This window comes from Labrus bergylta, chromosome 3 (assembly GCF_963930695.1).
Source record: "Labrus bergylta chromosome 3, fLabBer1.1, whole genome shotgun sequence".
Classification (NCBI taxonomy): domain Eukaryota; kingdom Metazoa; phylum Chordata; class Actinopteri; order Labriformes; family Labridae; genus Labrus; species Labrus bergylta.
In genome coordinates this window covers 5,481,897-5,503,974 of record NC_089197.1, presented here as the reverse complement: position 1 = coordinate 5,503,974, position 22,078 = coordinate 5,481,897, and the positions used below count along the sequence as shown (strand labels likewise).

Sequence of the window (22,078 nt, the reverse complement as noted above, 5' to 3'; positions counted from 1 at the left end):
CCTACACTGTTTAACATAGCACATATTATTTATAGTTGTAAATATTGTTTATATCTTTCAATTCCCTGCGCTATGAACATAGATTATTAGCTACATCAGTATCTTCTTTTAAATCACTTTTAAAAACACATTTTTATCTTAAGTCCTTCTTATAATCCTTGTTTCCTTGGATGTTTTATTTGTTTTACTGTTAACTTTAGCCAATCTTTGTCTCGGTTGTTTCTCTTTTTTCTGTTAATTGGATGATTGCTGCACTGTTGTTTTATTTTTCATGCTTTTAATAGGATTTTATTGTTGTGTATTTGTTGGGATTTTTTTTCTTTTTTCTGTAAAACACTTTGTGACGTTGGTTTTGATAATCGCTTTATAAATAAATTGTATTATTATTATTATTATATATTATTCTTACTCTCACTTGTTATTGCTTAGTCAAAGTGAAAGTCATCTTTATTGTCAATTTAAAAATACAATATATATAAATATAATACAAAATTCCAAATATAAGGATAAAAACAGATATACAAAAGTACAAGATGATGTGCAAAGGATGTGCATTAAAAGTACAGCACATGGCTGGGTTCTTATGATGGTTCTTATGATGGTTCTTGTGATGGTTCTTGTGATGGTTCTTGTGATGGTCGGGTTATATATGTCTGTTGGGTATTGTGCACTTTGGGTTCTTTTCTGTTGAATTGTATTTAATTATTTTTAGTATTTTACATTTGTTATGTTCTTGCTGTTGTTTATGTTCTTCTGTGTTTGGGTTAGTTTGTTCTTGTTTGTCAAAGCACTTTGTAAACCTGTGTTTTTAAAAGGTGCTCTATAAATAAAGTTATTATTATTATTATTATTATTATTATTATTATTATAAGTCAATTTACCATTTACAGTTATCACAAATCTACCATGACCTGCCTGAGCATTCAAAATGCGTAGTTTAAATATCAAAGAGGATAAACAGAAAAAATCCACAGGGCCCAGGCGCCCAAAGTGCTATATAAACACAGTTATTATTATTATTATTATTAACAAATATCCATGGACATGAAATTATCATATAAATAAATATAGTGCACTAAGTTAGTGAAATAATTGTATATGTGTTTTTAAAAGTTGTTTTTGCTTATTTTATTTTATTTCTTAATGCTTCATTCTGTTTCATAGCAACTATAACTACCGAATTTCTCCCTAGAATTAATGAAGTATTTCTGATTTTGAATGACATCAAACAGTGGTTTTATTTTGAAAACCAACAACCGGACGTTGTATTATTGACAGCTTGATCGTCGTGTCCACATTGAAAACAGTCTCACACACACACACAGACACAGGTGAACGCTCCAGACACTACAGCAACACATTCTCTCTACAGGTAAAGTATGGCGATGGGGTTTCCAGCATCTCAACACTATACTGTTGTTTATCCCGTCAGTGTCAGGTTGATTCTGGAGCTTTATCTTCAACAATCACACGTTTGGTTTGAAGTTAACTTCTAGTGTCAGACAGGAGGGCTAGCTGTTAGCATGGGATTAGCCTAGCAAACCAATGTTAGCCTACGCTGGATATTTGCTTTAAAGTTCAACAGATAACAACCGTAAATAACCCGACGACACTCTCAACCACCAAAGACAACGCGTGACACTCCTGAATAAAAACACAGCAGTATAAAATGTTATCAACCAAGTGAAGGATAAACAACCAGCTTGAAGGTTTAGCTAAGTAGCTTACATGACCATGAAGCGCACGATGGGACGTCACACCAGGCTCCCTTTACTAATATCAAGATTAAGGTTTATTCTGTTAATCTGCAGAACCACATTGCGGATACTTCACTTCATTATATATTTTTAAATGTGGGATGAGCCGTCCTTCAATTCGGCTGAGGTATTATATGTCATTTGGTATTCATTTCTGACATTTTCTAACTTTTCTGAACTTTAATGGTAGCTACCCACGACAAACGTCACAAGAGATCAACAGATAACCTCGTAAAGTAAAGCTTTACACTGCATGCGTCATGCTCTAGTGATGTGTGGATACTGAAGGGGACAATTATTACATGCATGAAGTTAGTGAAAGCACAACATGCATGTGAAATTAGCAACAGGGCTCAAGTTGTTCTCCATCAGTTTCATGTTGAGTAGTAGTGATGCAGGAAACAGTGGCAGAGTTAGTTAGGATGCTCTGACATCTCATCATTACTAACAGCATGTCAGAGGCTGTAAGGCTGGCTTAAGTTCCTATTTGTTAGTTTGTAAAGAAAAGTGCGCTGTTGGTATTTGAGGCATGTCAAATAGAACATAATGTCTTTTATTGTCTTTATACAATTGTACAACGAAATCATTTGGCTTCACCTTAAAGTGCACACACATACAAGCATCCACAGCTAAAAACAACAAAGAAGAAATAACAAAAAAGGAACTCTCATTCAGGTAAAATGGGCAAAGTATGGTAGGAGTTATTTACAGGTCGTAGCCCAACAGAATATAAGTAGATATTGCAGAAAATCTAAATAAATATTACAGTCTGAAATGTAAATGTTGCACATGCCAGAAGTGTGTGTGTGTGTGGTGAGGGTGTGTTTGTGTGTGAGCGCGTGCGTGCGTGTGGTGAGGGTGTGTGTGTGTGTGTGTGTGGTGAGGGTGTGTTTGTGTGTGAGGGCGTGCGTGCGGTGAGGGTGGGACGGTCAAAACTGTAATATCCAAAACCCTAACATCGATGAGGAAGAGCGATAATGTGTAGAGGTTGTTACAGTGCAGTGTTTTTTGTGTGTCTGGAAAACCTCACTGATGTTTTTTGTCAAACTACTTGTGTTTCTTATGTCATAGCCTTAATGACACCTGACCCAGCACACCTACAGGATCAGAGGCACCTTGCCTCTTTCTTGCGTCACAGACTACAATTATCTTGGTGTCTGGAGGAAGGCTTTCAATTGAAATACTAGATTTAAGGGTTTGGTCATGCAATATTCTAATTTGTATCTTTCCTACTTTTCGATTGTTATCAGGAGTAATGGAGACAGCAGGAGTTTGTGAGATTGACGTGGCCACCAGAAGAATAGTGGGAGGCATCGATTCTCCACCAGACCTGGATAGTCCAAGTCAGGTAAAAAAAAAAAAAGAAGTGCTTTCCTCTGTGTGTGATGATTTGTAGATGCATAAACAACACTCTAAGCCCAATACTTAAACATCTAAAAAAATGTGTCTTAATACATGCAGATTTAAGAACAGATACATTTTAGGTTGAAATAAGGAACTGGCTGACTATATATAAAATACAAATCAGGCCAGACATGTCAGTACTTGCAAAGGAGTAAAGGATTGCAGTGAGTAACCTTTTCCTCCAGCTTGAAGGAGTCATAGAAGAAGGCACTTGATTCCTGGCTGCTTTAATGGAGGGCCTTTTTGAATCTGTCATGTGCATTGTGTTATCAGGAGGAGGTTGCAGAGTTTGGTTTGGGGTTGTGCTGTGCTAAAGAGGAGAGGGGGGAGACTCCTGGCAGAGAAGACAGCCCCAGCGACCTTGGGGAGGCAGAGCTTGACCCTGGAGGAGACCCCAAGACTGGAGAGGACCCGGCCTTTGGTAGGAAACATACATTGTATTCTACAGGGCCCATAGATGAATGCTCCTCAGTCCATAAATGTCATGGAAATTTATCATGATTTTGGAGTGAAGTTCCCTTTTTGTAACGTGAGGTTCTGCCCCTAAATTCTTCACATAGGGATGATTTTTTTTTTCTGAATGTTAAACATACTGTGATACGGTTCATTTTGTCGAGAAACAGACTGAAGTTAATACGTATGCCTCTAAGTGACCTACAAAAGCAAACGAGACCATCAGAAGAATATTCAGTCATTTTGACGTTTGAAGAAAATACTCCACTCTTTTTATAGAACGTATATAGGCGTGACATTTTGTGTACATTATCGATCAGGTCAAACAATGGGACATTTTCAAAAGCTATTATGACTGATTAGAAAGCAGTGAATGGTCTCCGTAACTTATTGTAACCGTGACATCTTTCTCAGTGTAGTGAGATAAGTCACGTTTTGTCACATTGCCAACATGTTTAGATGATCTATCCAAAAAAGGTGTGGACCAGTTTGAGTTAAATCTACTGGCATGAGTTTACTTAATGTCTTTCCAGTGCTGTAGAGTGAAGAGATTCAGTGTTTTTCATTCTGTTATGTTTTACTCCTCGGTTTGCAGGGAAGGAGGTCGTTCTTTTGATGCAGGCCCTGAACTCGCTGGCCACTCCTGAGGAGAAACTGGCCGCTTTGTGCAAGAAATATGCAGACCTGGTGAGCTGAGCTTGTTACCTTAATCTGACCTGCAAAATTCTGAACCCATCTCAGATATTTACAGCGATTTTAAATTGATCTGTTGTTTTGCAAATGGATTGTTGACTCTGGTAGGTGGAAACATAGCCAATTGAAGGTGTGTAGGTGGTAGTCAGAAAGGGGGCATCTCTATCCTTTATGAAGCCTGAAAAAATGTCAACAGTCAAAAACACAGATAGCTGGACAGGTCGCTTGAATAACGTGGAAAATTAATCCAATCAATAGAAATCTATCTTTTATTCGTGTTGGTCCAGCTCAAAGCGCAAATGGTAGGCAGAGCTGGTTTCTGTTTATAGACACTGTAAATGAACTAACAACTAATCCATCCATGACATTTCTCTTTACTAAACTCAAGACAGACTGGGCATAAGAAACAGCAGAATATAGGAGGACCCCAGACCCCCATACCTGATTTAGATTTTAACCACTTATTATTTTAACTGTGTTTATACACATTTCAGCTATTGTCTTGTCTTGAATTTAATTTTGAAGTGGGAAAATATAAACTTTTTCAATAAAACAGGCTTTAATGTGGGAATTAAACTTTTTTTCAACTACACAATCATTATCAGACCCAAAATACACATGTGTTTGCACATGGTAAGGAGGGTACCACGTCCACCTCGTTTGAGCCATGAGGACCCCCGTAACGGTATCATTTCATTTATTTATGATGTGTCTTTAGGCATGGAAGTCTTCCTTGTGCTTTCTCAGGATGGCATGCTGTTTATAGGTTCCCATTATTAGGAGTAAATCATTCGTTTTATTAATAGGGCAATTTTCCAATTTCATTAAGTGTTCTTTTAATAAGCCAGTAAAGGTACCGAGTTAAACCAAATGAAAATCATTCTTTCTGTCTGCAGCTGGAGGAGAGCCGCTGCATGCAGAAGCGTCTGAAAGCCCTGCAGAAGAAGCAGTCTCAGATCGTAAAGGAGAAGGTCCACCTGCAGGGGGAGCACAGCAAGGCCATTCTAGCCCGTAGCAAGCTGGAGAGCCTCTGTAGGGAGCTACAGAGACACAACAAGACCCTGAAGGTATACCTCAGCCCGCTGCAGCTGAGTTCATCAACATCATTTTATCCTCTGAGTCAGCTTGACCTTAACCCCAGCCTTTGCTCTGTCGCTCTGCAATAATCAGTCTTTCTTAAGGGAGCATCATAAAGTACTATGAACGTGATAAATGATTCTTCTTTACATTTTTATGCACAGTATATATGAGTATATCTGTTGCTATTGTGTAGGTACAGATTTCCCCCTCTCCAGTCTGCTCTTGTTGAATCCTTGCCGATCTCTTCTTGTCCCCCTTGACAGGACGAAAACGCCCAGCGGTCCAGGGAGTACGAGGAGCAGCGGAAGGAGGCCATGCTGCACTTCCAGATGACCTTGAGTGATATCGAGGTGCAGATGGAACAGCACAGCTCCCACAACACCAAGCTGAGGCAGGAGAACATGGAGCTGGCCGAGAAGCTCAAAAAGCTCATCGAGCAGTACGAGCTGAGAGAGGAGGTAGGACCACCTACCAGCACCTCAGTTTGCTGTATGAGTCAACTCTAGCCTTCTGCTAGTGCTTTGCCACTGCTCCTGAACAGAAAGATGGAAGAACAACCAAAAAGAAGTGTTAGGGTGGTAAATAGTGTTGGTATAAAACCTGGGAACTGTGTCCCTGCTGCTTAAAAATTAGACAATACTGAACAGTGCCCAGTTTCATCCAAAAGAATCATGTTAGCATTAACTGGTGTGCTGTGACGTGACTTTTTCAAACCGCTCACCCAGCTCTCCTTCTTGCAGCATATAGATAAAGTGTTCAAGCACAAGGAGCTGCAGCAGCAACTGATGGATGCCAAGCTGCAGAGAATCACGGAGATGATGAGGGAAGTGGAGGAGAAGCAGCAGAGAGAGAGGGACTTTGTGAGTACATCTGTGCCTCTTCTTTTCTGTCTAGTTTTTTATTTTTCTTTGTGTTTATAGTTCAGTGTCTGTAGTTAGGCCGTAGAGCTGACAGCATAACAGACTGTACTGTGATGCAGCTGCTGAAGGACGCTACGGAGTCAAGACACAAGTGTGAGCTGATGAAGGAGCAAGAAACACAGCTCAAACAACAGGTACACACACACACACACACACACACACACACACACGTGGATCAGAAACACATTTATGGACAACACAGAGTTAAAAAACGTTTTTTAACTTTGCATATTTTGTAGAAACATTGTGCTTACCTTTTGTGTCGACCAAGCTGAGAGGTTTGAAAATAATGCCTCTCGTCTCTCTCAGCTCTCAATGTACATGGACAAGTTTGAGGAGTTTCAGAGCACCCTGGCAAAAAGCAATGAGGTCTTCACCACTTTTAGACAAGAGATGGAGAAGGTGAGGGCAAAGCATGGCTCATATTTACCAGATGTTTACTCACTTTTGTTTTGTCAGCTGGCTTTATAATCTTATTTTTTTAATTTAACCACCAGATGACCAAGAAGATTAAGAAGCTGGAGAAGGAAACGACACAGTGGAGGACAAAATGGGAGAGCAACAACCAGGCTCTGCTGCAGATGGCCGAGGAGGTGACCTTTTTTGATTCCTCTTTTTTTTTTTTAAAGTGTAGAGCAGAGGTCAGGGCGTTTAAGGCCGAGCTGTTCATAGAGACGGGAAACAGTAGCAAAAATCTGTCCTGGCTTTGTTCAGATGAACCCATGTTGAACAAGCAAACCACTTCCTATTGCTAAATTAAAATCATATGCTAAATACATGTTAAAGGGAACCTTTTGACTCTCTATGAAACCATGTTTCTGTTCAGCTCCATTGCTTTGACTTCTCATTTTAATACACTGACATCATTCACTGCTGAGGGTGACTACAGGTAGAAGGGATCTTTATTCACAGAGGTGGTAAACAACAACAAGGTTACTTTTTAAACAGCTTTACTTTACCATCTTCAGGGTGTTAGTGCTGTTGTACACGCTTCCTTTTTTCCTCAGGATCAATAAAGTACCTATCTATCAAAAAACAACATTTAGAAAACAACATTGACTCTCCCTGCTTGAACTTTGAATGACCTGGGAACAGGAAACTGTGCAGAACCGCTGGCTGAAAGTTGAAATAGCACCCATCCCTTTTGATGTCTAAACACTTATGTTGATTCATCTGTTTAGAGTTTACAAAAAGGAGGATTGTGTAATATTTCTTTCTAATAAGTTTGTCTGCTGCACATCACTGCTCAGTGTTTCCCACAGAATGACGCGGCGTCTGGTCTGTGGAGTTCTCTTAGGGAATATTTAATATTATTATATTGTATTTACATCAAATGTGTTGTTCCCTCTAAATGAATTTAGTTTTTGCAACAAACGACTTTAATCTGCTCAATTTATCCACCCACTCCACGACACAAACACCAGGAGTGCGCCTCGTGTTTAAAGTTCCACTCGATGTTCCGTTATTTAAAGGAGTTCAGCACAGCATCAGCAGCTGCACATTAACAATATAAAAAAGAAGCCACGAGAAACTTCAGTTTTGATATGAGCAAGGCACCTAAATAGGTGCATTTACAAGAGGGATGAACGGACCGTTGACCTTCTCTCCCTCTCCCTCTCTCTCCCTCCCTAGACAAGAGGGATTTTTTTTAAACGGGAGTGTGTGCTGTAGAGGTCTCAAGCACAGTTTGAATATCCATGTGTTAGTGAGGTCCTGGTGCGCACCTGCTTTCTCTCGCTCTCTCTCTCTCTCTCCCCTGCACTCTTGTGTGCGCAGCAATTTTGTGAAAAATAAAACCAGGTTAGAAAATATACTTTGTGCTGTTACACTAGAGTCTAGACCACATTTTTTTCCACAAGTCTTTATTTTTTTTATCTGTTGATGTTACCTTTGTGTTCATAAGAACTCAGTTTGTCATAAATCAATGCTTAATTTAGTCAAGACAAAGCTTCACTGAAGCGTTGCTTACCACACTTTTCTCCTGGTCAGTTTCAGCACTGATGGATATGACTCGCTCTGACAAAGATGCTCATGAAACTTTGTGTTGTGTTGTAGAAAACCCTGCGTGACGGCCACTTTAAGGCGCTGCAGGGGAAGCTGGAGCTGCTGGAGCGGCTGTGCAGAGCACTGCAGAAGGAGAGGAACGACCTCAACAACCGGCTCAGCCTCCTCCAGGAGCAAGGAGACAAAGGGACCACAGCGGCTCCTGAAGCCCAGCCAGGAGAGCCTTCAGCAGGGGAGGAAGAGGAGGACGTGGAGGAGGAGGAGGAGGAGGAGGATGAAGAAGAGGAGGAGATCGTGGCACAGGAGGAAGGGCTGGAGACAGAGAGCATCCACCAATCTCCCAGACCACCCGAAGAGGATCCGACATCGGCTGCTTCTGATGAAACCACTACTGCTACGACCACAACAACGACCAGCCCGCCAGCAGAAACACCACCCACACAGCAGGACTGAAAGAGTCTGTGTGTGAGGGCCCCACACACCTCCAGCCTAGTTATATAATTAAACAGAAAAATGATCTGTGATGGAGGTAGAGATTTCTTTTCTTTTTTTAATTTGAGGCCTGTCTCTCCAGGTCTTCACACTTAACCTGAACCCTTATCTTTTCGTGTGATAGCTAAAGAAGAATGTATCAAGAATTCTATTCTGTAACTTTTCCCAAATTGGTTACAGTGGTAATGATTGGCTTCACGGCGAGCACTTTCACTTCGTTTTCTACCATAACTGTATATTCCATGCAGTCAAATTAGCCTTTCATTTTCTCTCTTCACACGGTCTGTCCCCGTAGTGTCACGTCTCATTGGAACTTCTAGTCAGGTTAAAATCACAAACATATCATCACAGATCACTTTTGATTCGTGTAGCCCTACAGTCAGAATGTGATTGAATAAGCTGGAGTGTGAAAAAGTCTGGACACAGATTGCTTTTATTTGTACTTCATCATGTTTCTCATGTCTTGATAAAAGCAGAAGGAGTTGCAGTAAAACTTGATCCACACGCCCCGTGAAGAAGTCGGTCTGAAACTCGTAACTGCCAAGTTTGTTGTGGGACAGTTGGGGAGGTACTGAGGGCTAATCATACCAAGTAGCTGGGAGCACGCTAACATTAGCGAACCTCTACGGCGCACCAAGCTGGCTGGCTCTAATTTTAGCATGTTTGAAAGCTAGCTAGAAGAACTGTGACTTCATCTGATGCCGTTACTAATATTGTGTTTGAATTCCAAGTTTTTCAGCGCAGTGCCCCGGCAGGTTGTGATGTTTAAACCCGAACTCAATCATGAGTTTAGCAACTAAGAAGTGGTTAACATTAGCAGTCCTCCTTTTATGAATCAATGTGATCCATGAGTCATTTCTAAATGAAACTCTGGGATTTGTTGTATTAAAAAAAAAAAACTCACTTTACGTTACCATGGAGAATGACCTAATAATGTAAAGAGATGAAAGCTCTTTGAATGTGCTCCACTTTGTTTAAATCTTCATCTCACCATCAGCTTTGTCTTTTTCTGAAGCGAGTCGTTTAGTTTCTGTACGAAATGGTTTTCCACAGAAAGGTCGAGGCAGGAAGAACCTTCATCCACTGGCAACCTTTTGCCTTTTTTGACTTTTTTGAGTCATGTTTGAAAATTGGATGACATGAGAATACCAGGCCCGAGCATCTAGAAACATATCCGTGATCTCCATCTTACAGGAGCTGCAGTTATTGTTCATGAGGAAGTCCCTCAGCGTGTGTACAGAACTGATAAAGTCAATACAGGAAATAACCCAGGTTTGGATCTTGTTTCACATTGTGATGCTCTTCTACTAGCTAAAGTTAAAGTCGAGCACTTCTCTTCTGCATATCCACTTTTCATTTTGGGGCACCTTTTTTTTCCCAGATCTTTAACTTGCTTCAACCATTCCCCGAGCAACAGCTCCAACTGCAGCTTCTGTTCTGCAAGAGTTCATATATCGTGATTACAGCACTTAATTTAGAAATCCTAAAATGAGTTGCTGCTGAAGCATCCTTATTGAGAATCTTACGTTTTTATTTTTGGATATAAAACATGAGACTGATGTAAGACCAGCATTTTGCTTTCCTTTTCACTCCTGAGTTCGTACATCAACCCATAAAGTGAACATTCTCGTAGAACTATTTAACCTTCCCGCTCACCAGCTTCTTGCTGTTCTTTCTAAATGCAGTTTATTGTTAAGTCTGTGAGAATCATAGAAGTAATGTTGACAAATGTTTTTTTTTTTTCTATGTAAACTCTGGCTGCCTGGCTGAGAGCCCATCCACCACTTGGTTGTTCTCTGTTGCTGCTTTAGCGGTCTGATTGATTTGATCTATTCTTAAAACTTCTCATGCAGTATGTCCACATCTTTAGGAGTTTAAAAACAAAACTGATGTGAACATGTACAGGTTCAAGTGGGGCATGATTTTCTTTGAGGAGAGGACAGGTCACGAGCCCAGGGAAGACTTCTTAGCATCTATTCCTCTTTCTTTGGCGTTGCCCCAGATTGACTCTCAGGTAATGTCAGAATCTACCTCTGCAGGAGAGACTAACTGTGAAAGAAGAGGCACGAGTCACCATAGCTTTGGAGAGCTTTATTTTTACTAAAAAACAAAACAAAGATGAGCCCACAACCCCTCTTTGATTGTACGATGTTCTTAAAGTCCTGTCTTGCTTTTCAATAAACATTTTGTAGAATTTGCAAACACTGGTTGATTTATTGGGTTTCCTCTTCATTAATAAAGCAGGCGGGAGGTGTCGTTTGTATTCTGCATCTTTTAATACAACAGATTTTTCAGCGAGTGGCAGTAGAAAATTACATGTTGAATAAGTGAGAAACATTTCAAAATTTAAAAAAGTTTTATTGCAGTTTGAGTCAAAGGAAACAACACGTCAACTTCACTTTTCTAACAACGCAAACAGGTGAAGGGAAAACTATTTTTCTTCCCTCAGTTTAACTCATTTAGTCCCCAACTTTCACTGAAGAGTTTTTTTTTTTTGTACCTTATGAACAGGAGGCGAACACAGCAGGGAATGTTTCTTCAGCAAGTACAACACTAGGTCAAAAAAACAGCAGCAACAAGTGCTTAACAGGTGGGAAGATGTGGCATGAAAGGCTTCCTTGCACATGACTATCATCCTTCATACTTATCAGTTTGGACAGGTGTAGATCTGGTTTACAAAAAGTCACTACTTCGATCGTCTCTGTTTTCTTACCATGTGTTTTTAAGAGAAGTTGTCTATCAGGTGGTTTTTCTGGATACTCTTGAGTCGAGCTTTAAAAATGTTTTTATGTTGCATTAGCCCTTTAGAACTTACTGTTCAGGGCAATATCTAGCAGTGACTTTGTACACATCAAACTTTTCTTTAAAAAGGCCCTTTTGCCACAAAATGTAATTTTCCAAACGCAGGATATACCGGTAAGACAACCTGAGCAGCTAGAACCTTTTTTTTTTATACCAAATGCCGAAGTGCTTTTAGGTACCTGGGCTGAGTTAAAGTATAAGAAGGAAGAGACGAATCCAACTGTTTAAGCAAGAGTAGCGTCCATGCTGTCTCTTAACTTTCCACAAAGTTCATTCATGCACGGAACAAGCCAGAGGAAAACGACAGGCTAGGCTGGGTCTGGAGCTCTGAGACCGGAGGAAGAGTTGTGCATGGCTGGGTTATGATCCCTGAGCTTCCAGCTCTGATGCAGGGGTGTTGTCTGGCTCTTCATCGTTGTAGATATTCTCAGCCTGCGAGGAAAAACAGGGAGCGAGAGGTCATTTACAGCGTTTCATCACAGTGCAATTCACATTTAGGATGTCCCTCACTAGAGAAACTTAAGTCCTAAGGTACACTTTGATGAAGCCTGATGTGGTTCATTGTAGTGACTGAGGCTATGTGTGACCGGTGATGGACAGCAGCTGTATTCACCATCTGCCAGACTTGCATGATGTTGTCCTCGGACACTGAGCAGATGACCCAGGGTTCACTGGGGTTCCAGGAGAAGTCAGAGATCTTGGCCGTATGACCCCCGTGGATGAACTGAAAAGGTAAAAAAAAATTGGTCACCAAAGTGCTGTGATAGTATACAGCAAGGGGAGTTAAACACATGATCCAAACCCTAAATGAACCATCTTATTATGAGTGACAGATCTGATGGTGACTTGAAGAAATCACAGCCTAATGATGATTTTAGGATCAGACTCACCAGCAGCTCTGGTGGGCCGTCCTCAGCATCCTCTGCCGACTGCTCCTCACCGATTTTACTAGAAAAAGAATATACAAATGAAAACTGTGATTTTAGATTGGACAGATCAAACCAATGTTTACCACCTTATGTGAACTTTTTTTTTAGCTCATATTCTTAAAAGCTGTTTTATTCTAAATCTCAATTGGCATCCATTAAAGTGGTTCTTATAATAATATAAAGGGTTCAGGGATTCTCAGATTGACTAAAAGCAAATCAAATGAAGATAAAAGTTAATTAAAGACATGTTTTTTCTTATTAGAAATATATACAAAATGTAGGTTAAGATGCTTTAGAAACTGTTATTATTAAAAATATTTTCTCCACGTTTAATGGATGGTCTTGTATACGCCCAACTCCTAAAAAGTTGTGACTTCGCATAAAATGTAGAAAAAAGATTGTGATAATTTGCGAAACATTGAAACTCAAAATTTGATTGAAATCAGCACAGAGACATGTTGATACAGATATTTCATTGTTTTATCGTTATCACATCCTTTTTTTTTTAAATTTGATGGCAGCAACATCAACAGAGCTGGGACAGACAGGATCACGTTTGTCACTCTGTAACATCAACTTTTCTTTTAAACACTTTATAAACATTAAGAGAACTGATGAGACATTTTTTTTTATCATTTTGAAAGTGGACTTATTTTCTTATTTTTAGGAAATAGCATAACAGTTATATTTGTATGATTATGTATCAATGGCACTGTGTTAGCATGTAGAAATGTTTTCTTCAAACATGACAGCACTGAGCTGATCCTCTCTGAGTCCTTTTATCATTAGCTTCTATTTTTAATATTTGTAATACTTCAACATTTGTTCCTTAAAAAATCCTAAGAAAAACTTTTTTTTTAACAATCCATCACTACGTATGGAGCTTTGGTGGATCATTTTACCTGAGATCCCAGACGTTGAGACGTCGGTCGGTGCCGCTGGAGGCCAGGATGGTCTCGTTGTGAGGAGACCATTGTACCTGATGAATCAGACAGTCGGTTACAGAAGGGCAATGTGGTGGCTGAAAATCGGTTCTTGAAAGCAGTAGGTAGTAATCGGAGCCCTGGAAGCACTCCTATCTTTATTTTAGTCTTTTTTTTTTAATTTGAGGCTATTTGAGTTCTTACCTGGAAAATTTCATCTTTGTGGGACTCAAAGGAGTGGAGCTTCAGTTTAAGGTTTCGTAGATCCCACAATGCAACAGTCTGAGAGAAACAAAACAAACCTTAAGAATTACACATTGGATGAATTGAGTTATTTTAAAGGTTTAAGGAGTCCTCTTCTCTACCTTATCAGCAGAACCGGTGGCCAGAATGAACTCGCTGTAGGGGTTGAAGCTCAGGCAGTTGACCTCAGCAGTGTGAGCTTCGACTGCGTGGCTGGCTTTGGACGGGTTGTTGGACCGAGTGTCCCATCTGGAGGAGGATAAAAGGTTCAGACGTAGCTGGGACATAAAATCGATATGATAGAATATGCAAAAGGTGTTCATATGCTAACTGGAAGAATGGCTGTGCACATTGAGAACATCGTGCAGAGAGAAACAATCTGTGAAACACTAACATCATGAGTTTCTGGTCGTCGGCCACCGAGCCAAAGAGGGATTCATGGAGCAAATGCCAGGACACATCTTCAACCACTGCTGTGTGGCCCGTGAAGATGGACTTGGCGTCCACTACCTTCCCTTCCTTTGGGCCGGACCCGATGTCCCACAGGCAGATGGTCTGGAGAGGAAGAGCAATATGTCATCTGTTACAAGCTGGGAAATCACCGCATCACTGGACACATCAACCTGCAATGAACCTTCAGCTGAAGACGGGATTATAGTTTAAACCTTTTTCTAATATTTTCCTCACATCCATTTAAAAGCAGCTGAAGTATCCCTCCTCTAAACACACGAGCTCAATTTTACCTTACACTACTCAAAGCTCTTTTACACACTGATGGTGTAAAGTGACCATCAGAAGTAGCTAATCTCATTCACACACACTCATGCCCGGCTGACAAAGCAGCGGGAGTAATTCGGGGGTTAATTGTCTTGCCCATAGCGAACATCCTTTAAAGTCTTGATGACATGCAGGTAGTGAAACTGTCAGCTTTTTCTTCCAGACAGTGATCTGAAAGATTTTAGATAACAGAATCAATATTATAAAATGAAAACACTTCACAAGGGGCAACTCAATCGGTGCGTTCCATTCATAGAGTATATTTTGCTGTTAAAATCTAAACAACATCCTGGTACCTTATTAAAAAACCTGTCTGCGGGTTATTGTGGTTTTTGACATTTTTACTCAAATGATTTGTTTTTTTTCTTCCAGGGAATAAAACAAGAAAAGGGATTTAAATGTATTAATGCGTACACTTCCACATCAGGGTGATGAAGGCCTCGTTACTTACATGGTCGTCTGAGGCGCTGAGGAGGTTGCCGCTAAGGTTGGGATTCCAGGAAAGACCATAGCCTTCTTTCTGGTGGCCTTTCAGCCTCAGATCAGGATGACACTCCCCACTGGGATCTGAAACAGCAAAACACAGACTTTGCTTTCACTGCCCTGGATGTTCTCACAGTTAGACATGCGTGTATAAGCACAACGGGGATCCCACCTGGCTTTGAAGGGTGCTTGGTGTAGTCAAAGACCAGAACATCAGAGGTGGGGGTCTTGGTGGCGATGATGCAGGGATTCTGGGGCATATAGCGGGCTCGGTTCACCTCTCCCTCATGGTTGATCTTGATCTCTATCTCGATTTTCCCGCTCACTGATCCAAAGCCTCCAAACTCTGACAAAAGAATACATGGAGACTGTAAATCATCCACGACGAGAGAGAAGGACTGACGCATTAAAACTGCAGTTTAAATCACTTCCCACTGGTCAGCAGGGATTCAGGGAAGAATCATGGCTGATATATTATAGTATTGAACACAGAATAAAAATGATTTTCACTTTTGTGTTAATGTAGCGAGATTTGTTATAAAGACCAAAAGAGAACTTGCTCGCTGTCGGAGACCGCCTCAAAATAACATTCAGAACACTTGGACCCTCTAGAATGACGTGTGTGATGGATCAGCGTTGTGTGTGTGTATTGAGGTTAAGACATGGACTGTACCTGGAGATTGCTCTGTGGCCGCACTAACATACAAACACTACCTGTGACAATGTAACAAAAGAGTAGTGATCCTTCAGTACACCGTGACACAGCCCATCAACATACCTGCTGGAAGAGAGAATAACACAGTGTCAGCATGACTCAGATCTTCTTTCATTTATTCCAACACTATAAAACACGACTCATCAATGAATAAACCATTGCACACCAAGTTTTTTTTTTTTCTTCGTCCGACATTAAAAAAGAAACACGATCTCATGGTATGTCGATCATGTTTGCACACTGACTCCAAAACGTTTGATCGTCATTATTTTTTTTTGGGAACAGGATCAATTTTCTCTCATCCATCCCGTTGTGTTTGTGTTGTGTTTGTGTTGTGTTTGTGTTGTGTTTGTGTTGTGTTTGTGTTGTGTTTGTGTTGTGTTTGTGTGTCTGTAGTGTCCTTCCTCAACCGTCAGCCGCTGTTCAGGATCGAGTGCTTTACAGAAATCGGTTTTCTTGTTTTTTAACGTGTGGTTCCAGTGTAGAGAGCAGAGAATCAAACCGCACCACTAACATCCTGAAATACACCAGGAAGTGCTCAGGATGATTCTGCAGCTCCTTTATCGACAGGTGAAACTCTCCTCGCTCTCATCTTGTTTTCATGTGGACGGACCCGGTTGTTTTTTTGGTTTTTTTCAAGGAGCGTAAGAGCCACAAAATTAAATAAATTAACCAAATTTTCTGAATTAACAGAAAAAATAAACGCAGCGGACTCAGTGCGTAAGATCTGAAAAACGTTTCCGGAAAGAAAAACGGACTCAGTGTGCAAAGACCTTAAGACTGTTATCTTAATGTGTATGAATGCAAAAACTAAATGTAAGTATTTGTTTACAACTCCATTTACAGTTGAAAGGAAATGATCTTTTTGTAAATGTAATTAGACATCTAGGAAATAATCATTTGGATACAATTGTCCCAGTAATAGAACAGAGACTCCACCTACAGTAAAGAAGAGACAACTTCTTTACAGTGGTTATAAGAAAATATTCAAGTTGTGTATTTACCTCCTTTTTCGCTGTCGTACTGCGAGGCATCAAACTGCGCATCATCATTTGGTACCTGGACACTAGCGATCACAAGGTGGTTCTGCTCATCTGATGTATGGGTCCCCAGAGCCAGCCTGTGGACGGCGTAGTCCTTCCCTTCAGGCCTGCAGAGATCCATGACAGCAGTGACATGACGTTAATCTGCATTTCGAGCAAAGGTAGTCGTTCTTTCTATTCGACATTACAGTACGGCTTTTCAGATGAAAGAAGCCATGAAGACATTTAGTTCTCATTCTTAAATTAATCTAAGCATCCAAAGACTTCCAATATTAAAAAGGAAACATTAAGACATAAGGAGAAAAATATTTTAGCTTTAGTATTATCTTGATGTATTCTTGTTTTTTAGCAAAAACATTTTAATTATTATAAGTACTAACTTAAAAAAATTAAGAAACATCCATCACTGGTAGGCTGTACATGATGTCGGCCACAAACTTCAAACCTATTATTTGCTAAATGAACTTATATGAGCTTCTGTTTGTGTCATAATAATAAGCGGGCTGTCAAAGCTTGACTAAAATAAATTCATGTTTCGCGTTCTTTCTGCGACGTATTCCTCTGTGCAGATAAAATGTGCAAAGTCACGCTGAAATCTGTCATGCACTCATCGCCACACGAGGCCGTCTGTAAGAGCTGAACAGTTTTACCATCACTATGATCGAGGCATACGACAATTTAAAAAAAATAAAAGCTGTACTTGGGAGTAGAGAAGTTCATGGCTTAAAGAAGAAAACCTTGTGTGCGTTGTCAGAAACACATTTAGGATGTGAACATGAGGAAATGACTGCCTGGTAGTGTATGGAGTGAGATAAAACAATATAAAGCTCTGTTTATATATAAAACATATAGGTCACCTTTTTCTCATCTCACTGATGATGACTGACTGTCTGTCCCTCTTCACCCTGCTCCTCCTCTCTCTCTCTCTTTTATTGTATTTAAGGAACATTTTTATTTTATAATATTAATTTTTAAATTCACAAACAGGTAGTTTATTTTCCATTTGTTTTCACTGGTAATAAAATACATATTGATGTATATCAAGTATCACCATTCAGCTAAACAATATTGAGATATGAGTTTTGGTCCATATCGCCGAGCCCTACCGCCTCCTAACAAAACGTGTTTGTTTTGTTGTAATATCAAGGTGTCAACAAAAACAGGTGTTACGGCAACAGAAGTAAAGACAGAGACGTTTAATAAATAATGTTCATCCCTTCAAGCTTTAACAGCCTGAATGTCGTCAGATTTCGAGGACACTTGCTGTATCTCTACAGAGATAATAATAATAATAACTTTATTTATATAGCACCTTTTAAAAACACAGGTTTACAAAGTGCTTTGACAAACAAGAACAAACTAAAGCAAACACAGAAGAACATAAACAACAGCAAGAACATAACAAATGCAAAATACTAAAAATAATGAAATACAATTCAACAGAAAAGAACCCAAAGTGGTTAACAGACACAGATTTAATATCGGGGCGAAACGAAGATCAACAAAGAGCAAAGTTTTGTGTATACTTGAGCATTGAACTTAAGCCACGAGCAGATGGTGAAGAACACATCGCCAAAAATATATATATTAAATTCTATTAGAGTAGAACAATCCAAGGCCCACTTTATTTTATTGTTTTGTTTTTCATTTTTTTATTTATTCTTTTTGATAAGTTAATATGCTCTGTTGCTCTTTTTCTATTTTATTTCCTTCCTTTCTGCTCACTCTTCTCTTCTGTTGTAGAATGAGCTAACAGATATATTTATCCATGTCTGTATAGACGATGCACTTAAATGTATATATGCTCATTCTGACAGCTTGTTAATTATCTTCAAAACTATCAAATAAAAAGTATTAAAAAGAAAAGAACCCAAAGTGCACGATACCCAACAGACATATATAACATCAACCATCACAAGAACCATCACAAGAACCATCAGGCAACACAAGAACCATCATAAGAACCATCACAAGAACCATCAGAAGAACCATCACAAGAACCATCACAAGAACCATAAGAACCATGATAAGAACCATGACAAGAACCATGACAAGAACCATAAGAACCATGATAAGAACCATCACAAGAACCATCACAAGAACCATCAGGCAAAACAAGAACCATCAGGCAACACAAGAACCATCATAAGAACCATCACAAGAACCATCACAAGAACCATCATAAGATCCATTATAAGAACCATCATAAGAACCATCACAAGAACCATCACAAGAACCATCAGGCAAAACAAGAACCATCATAAGAACCATCAGGCAACACAAGAACCATCATAAGAACCATCACAAGAACCATCAGGCAACACAAGAACCATCATAAGAACCATGATAAGAACCATCACAAGAACCATCATAAGAACCATCACAAGAACCATCACAAGAACCATGATAAGAACCATCACAAGAACCATGATAAGAACCATGATAAGAACCATCACAAGAACCATGATAAGAACCATCACAAGAACCATCACAAGAACCATCACAAGAACCATAAGAACCATGATAAGAACCATGACAAGAACCATGACAAGAACCATAAGAACCATGATAAGAACCATCACAAGAACCATCACAAGAACCATCAGGCAAAACAAGAACCATCATAAGAACCATCACAAGAACCATCACAAGAACCATCACAAGAACCATCATAAGATCCATTATAAGAACCATCATAAGAACCATCACAAGAACCATCACAAGAACCATCAGGCAAAACAAGAACCATCACAAGAACCATCACAAGAACCATCAGGCAAAACAAGAACCATCACAAGAACCATCATAAGAACCATCAGGCAACACAAGAACCATCATAAGAACCATCACAAGAACCATCATAAGAACCATCATAAGAACCATCATAAGAACCATCACAAGAACCATCATAAGAACCATCACAAGAACCATCATAAGAACCATCACAAGAACCATCAGGCAACACAAGAACCATCATAAGAACCATGATAAGAACCATCACAAGAACCATCATAAGAACCATCACAAGAACCATGATAAGAACCATCACAAGAACCATGATAAGAACCATGATAAGAACCATCACAAGAACCATGATAAGAACCATCACAAGAACCATCATAAGAACCATCACAAGAACCATCACAAGAACCATAAGAACCATGATAAGAACCATGACAAGAACCATGACAAGAACCATAAGAACCATGATAAGAACCATCACAAGAACCATCACAAGAACCATCAGGCAAAACAAGAACCATCAGGCAACACAAGAACCATCATAAGAACCATCACAAGAACCATCACAAGAACCATCATAAGATCCATTATAAGAACCATCATAAGAACCATCACAAGAACCATCACAAGAACCATCAGGCAAAACAAGAACCATCATAAGAACCATCAGGCAACACAAGAACCATCATAAGAACCATCACAAGAACCATCAGGCAACACAAGAACCATCATAAGAACCATGATAAGAACCATCACAAGAACCATCATAAGAACCATCACAAGAACCATCACAAGAACCATGATAAGAACCATCACAAGAACCATGATAAGAACCATCACAAGAACCATGATAAGAACCATCACAAGAACCATCACAAGAACCATCACAAGAACCATAAGAACCATGATAAGAACCATGACAAGAACCATGACAAGAACCATAAGAACCATGATAAGAACCATCACAAGAACCATCACAAGAACCATCAGGCAAAACAAGAACCATCACAAGAACCATCACAAGAACCATCACAAGAACCATCATAAGATCCATTATAAGAACCATCATAAGAACCATCACAAGAACCATCACAAGAACCATCAGGCAAAACAAGAACCATCACAAGAACCATCACAAGAACCATCAGGCAAAACAAGAACCATCACAAGAACCATCATAAGAACCATCAGGCAACACAAGAACCATCATAAGAACCATCACAAGAACCATCATAAGAACCATCAGGCAACACAAGAACCATCATAAGAACCATCACAAGAACCATCATAAGAACCATCACAAGAACCATCATAAGAACCATCACAAGAACCATCATAAGAACCATCATAAGAACCATCATAAGAACCATCACAAGAACCCAACAACACGAGCTGAGACCAAGAGGAGCAAAGATTTAAAAAGAAACTGAAAGCAAATAAAAAGATAACAGCAATAAGAAGGTAAGAGCAGGAAAAGAAATAGAAACAAGTGGTTAAAGGATAGAAAAAAACAAAAACAAAACTATAATATTAATAAAAATAAAAAGTAAACATAAATATAAAACACAAATAGACAAAGTAAGTAAGATAAGAAATGACCAAGTTAAAACACAAGAGGAGTGAAGATAAGAGCAGAAGTCACACTGTAGGTGGGATTTAAATACCTGTTAACATCTGGAAGCCACTGGACAGTCAGGCTGGGCCACTCCAGAGCATGAGTCATCACCAGGTCGTACAGGAAAGGAGTGTTCTTCTTCCAGATCTTGTACTCTTCATTGATGACCCTCTCCTCCACAGCATCATCGTACACTGCAGGAGAAAACACATCAGAGACATCACTGGATCCTCATTACATGCATGCAGCTACACTTATTTAATAAGTAGAGGAAACATTATAAAGGTGGTGGGCTACTTTAATGACCACTTGGTTCCCTGGATTATGAACTCTTTCTTGCACTATGTCAACATATTGGTCTGGGGAGTTTTAGCAGGCGAGCATCATAACTTAATAATAAGTGCTGTTTAATGTGTTGAACGCAAACTGAACTTGGAAAGTTAATGTTTAAGTTTCCATCTTTCTTAAGGGTAAAACACGACTCCCTTAAAGACTAAATGAAAGCCTCCTGATAGGATATGCTAACTTCTCATGCTAGCACGTTTGGCTCACAAAGCGACACACGAGGATCACGACCGTCCCAGTGCAGGATAAATGAGTAAACCTTACCCTCTTTATCGGCCATTACTCCAAACTCTGCGCTTTGTCACAATGCTCGGAAGCAGTGTAACTTAAAGAACACGCCGTTTGAGTTATTACTGCTGTTTCCAAACTGCTAGCAGAGAAGCCCCGTTTGTTGTATCTCAGTGAAGGCAGGCTGCTTCCTTTTCAGCGCCTTATTCTCGACGCCTACTGCGCATGCGTGCGGGCATTCGAAACAAAGAAGGTCAAAACTGCGCGTGGACTGCGCAGCGATGCACAGTGTAAACAACTCGTGTCCCTGTTGTAGTTTGAGCCTTTCAAAACGGAATAAGTTCATTTCTACTATACTACAGTACGTATATGCTATATATAATGCTTTCTACACTCATGCACTTTAACTTATGTCAATACTGTCCATTTA

The 22,078-nt window shown here is 39.7% G+C and overlaps 2 protein-coding genes across 2 annotated transcripts; one reads left to right on the top strand and one right to left on the bottom strand.

The window, feature by feature from the left end:
* Nucleotides 1-1,278: 1,278 nt before the first annotated feature.
* txlng (taxilin gamma) lies at nt 1,279-11,005 on the top strand. The gene is made up of 11 exons (XM_020658559.3): nt 1,279-1,372; nt 3,008-3,105; nt 3,435-3,582; nt 4,210-4,301; nt 5,204-5,374; nt 5,651-5,845; nt 6,128-6,247; nt 6,367-6,441; nt 6,617-6,709; nt 6,805-6,900; nt 8,363-11,005. The coding sequence occupies exons 2-11, from the start codon at nt 3,013-3,015 to the stop codon at nt 8,762-8,764; spliced, it is 1,485 nt and encodes a 494-aa protein (XP_020514215.2). The 5' UTR covers nt 1,279-1,372; nt 3,008-3,012; the 3' UTR covers nt 8,765-11,005.
* A 135-nt stretch (nt 11,006-11,140) lies between these two features.
* Nucleotides 11,141-21,864, bottom strand: LOC110002888 (histone-binding protein RBBP7). Its single transcript, XM_020658560.3, has 12 exons — nt 21,685-21,864; nt 21,125-21,269; nt 16,680-16,825; nt 15,133-15,309; nt 14,929-15,044; nt 14,095-14,255; nt 13,823-13,949; nt 13,662-13,739; nt 13,437-13,513; nt 12,496-12,553; nt 12,219-12,329; nt 11,141-12,037 (listed from the first exon to the last, which is right to left on the bottom strand). The coding sequence occupies exons 1-12, from the start codon at nt 21,698-21,700 to the stop codon at nt 11,966-11,968; spliced, it is 1,284 nt and encodes a 427-aa protein (XP_020514216.2). The 5' UTR covers nt 21,701-21,864; the 3' UTR covers nt 11,141-11,965.
* Between the last annotated feature and the right edge of the window lie 214 nt (nt 21,865-22,078).

What these genes read in the sequence shown, in the direction of transcription:
- txlng (XM_020658559.3), top strand. Translation starts at nt 3,013, where the DNA reads ATGGAGACAGCAGGAGTTTGTGAGATTGACGTGGCCACCAGAAGAATA. An exon ending in ACCTGGATAGTCCAAGTCAG is followed by an intron (nt 3,106 to 3,434) that starts GTAAAAAAAAAA and finishes TTGTGTTATCAG; the next exon opens with GAGGAGGTTGCAGAGTTTGG. An exon ending in TTAGACAAGAGATGGAGAAG is followed by an intron (nt 6,710 to 6,804) that starts GTGAGGGCAAAG and finishes TTTAACCACCAG; the next exon opens with ATGACCAAGAAGATTAAGAA.
- LOC110002888 (XM_020658560.3), bottom strand. An exon ending in GTACGACAGCGAAAAAGGAG is followed by an intron (nt 15,310 to 16,679) that starts GTAAATACACAA and finishes GTATTCTTTTGT; the next exon opens with CAGAGTTTGGAGGCTTTGGA. An exon ending in ACAAAGATGAAATTTTCCAG is followed by an intron (nt 13,514 to 13,661) that starts GTAAGAACTCAA and finishes CTGATTCATCAG; the next exon opens with GTACAATGGTCTCCTCACAA.